General features: G+C 36.7%; 1 protein-coding gene across 4 annotated transcripts in view; it reads right to left on the bottom strand.

The window, feature by feature from the left end:
• LOC106872850 (aromatic-L-amino-acid decarboxylase) overlaps positions 1-1,450 on the bottom strand; it is a 36,139-nt gene that overhangs the window by 28,099 nt on the left and 6,590 nt on the right. For 2 of the 4 annotated variants that reach the window (XM_052965966.1, XM_014919983.2), the window contains exon 3: positions 628-741. The exons of the other annotated variants lie outside the window; for them this stretch is intronic. In XM_052965966.1, the coding sequence (XP_052821926.1) occupies positions 628-741 (114 nt within the window). The remainder of the gene's footprint in view (positions 1-627; positions 742-1,450) is intronic. 4 annotated transcript variants of the gene reach the window in all.

Here is a 1,450-nt window from a genome sequence, read left to right as displayed (position 1 = left end):
ATATATATATATATATATCCGACGGGCTTTTGCAGTTTCCGTCTACGAAATCCACTCGAAATTCTTTGGTCGATCCGAGGTTATAGTAGAAGACACTTGCTCAAGGTGTCACGCAATGGGACTCAACCCGGAAACATGTGGTTGGTAAGCAAGCTTCTTACCACACAGCCACGCCCGCGCTATTGTATGTATGTGTTTGTGTGGATAGATATATGTATGTATGCATATATGTATGTATATACATATGTATGCATACACTCACAAGGCATCGGTCGGCCCGAGCCTTTAGTAGAAGACACTTGCCCCAGGTGCCACGCAGTGGGATTGAACCAGGAACTATGTAGTTGGTAAGCAAGCTACTTACCACACAACCGCTCATGTATATATACACCCAGAATCACGCCAATAGCTGTGAATCGGTTTCGATAAAACTTTTCCCAGCTGGTCTGCACCCTATGGCAACACCATTGCTATGTTTTCATTATTCTGTGTATATATACATATGTATGTATGTGTGTATGTATGTATGTATGTATGTATGTGTGTGTGTATGTATGGACGTATAAATCATCGAGTCGTAAAACTAGTTTTTATGCAGGAAATGCAAAATGAAGGAATATAACTTACCCACGAAATTACCACATTCACCAAAGCATCTGACAACATTGCTGCCAGAATTGCAGCATAAGAGGTTCGTGCTGGGAAATAAGCACCAAACTTTGGATGGTGCCAGTGACAGACCTGTTGGGTAGGATTTAAGTGCTAGTCCTGATATATATTCCTTTATAAATTATCAGAGTTACACAACAAAAATATTCAAATTATTTTTTGTTGAGTGAATCAATGAAATTTACGTGAAAAAATAGAGAGAAGCAAAATGTTGTGATCGATTATTTGTTCATTTCTGAATGTTAGAGTGTGAATGCATTTTACATTGGATGAAACCAGCCTCCGTCATCAAGCTAGAGAAGAACTTACGTTTCAGATCTTCAGGCCGAGAATACATACATATTCCAAAGATGGAATATGTATGTATGTATGTATGTTTAAATGCATGCATATATGTATGTATGTATGTATGTATGTATGTATATCTGCCTGTATGTATGTATATCTGCCTGTATGTATGTTTGTATATATGTCATTATTCAGTTTTATTTCAAACTTTCTTTCCAATAGAGAAAGAACCGATTTCTAAACTAGTCTGTGCTCCTTCATTGGAATTTCAACATCAACAGCAAGGTATGTATGTATGTTTGTATGTATGTATCTATGTGTGTGTGTGTGGTTGTTTGTAAGTATGCATACGTGCAGGTTTGTATGTTTTGTTTTATGTATGCTTTCTCATGTATATACTTGCACCTGTAGACATGCTCATATATATTTAAATGATAAACGTCTTGCAAGTTTTAGACATTTTTACAGTTGCAATAACATATTGGATCTGTAG

The sequence above is a fragment of the Octopus bimaculoides genome, chromosome 3 (genome assembly GCF_001194135.2).
Source record: "Octopus bimaculoides isolate UCB-OBI-ISO-001 chromosome 3, ASM119413v2, whole genome shotgun sequence".
Lineage (NCBI taxonomy): Eukaryota > Metazoa > Mollusca > Cephalopoda > Octopoda > Octopodidae > Octopus > Octopus bimaculoides.
This window is presented reverse-complemented; position numbering and strand designations above follow the sequence as displayed.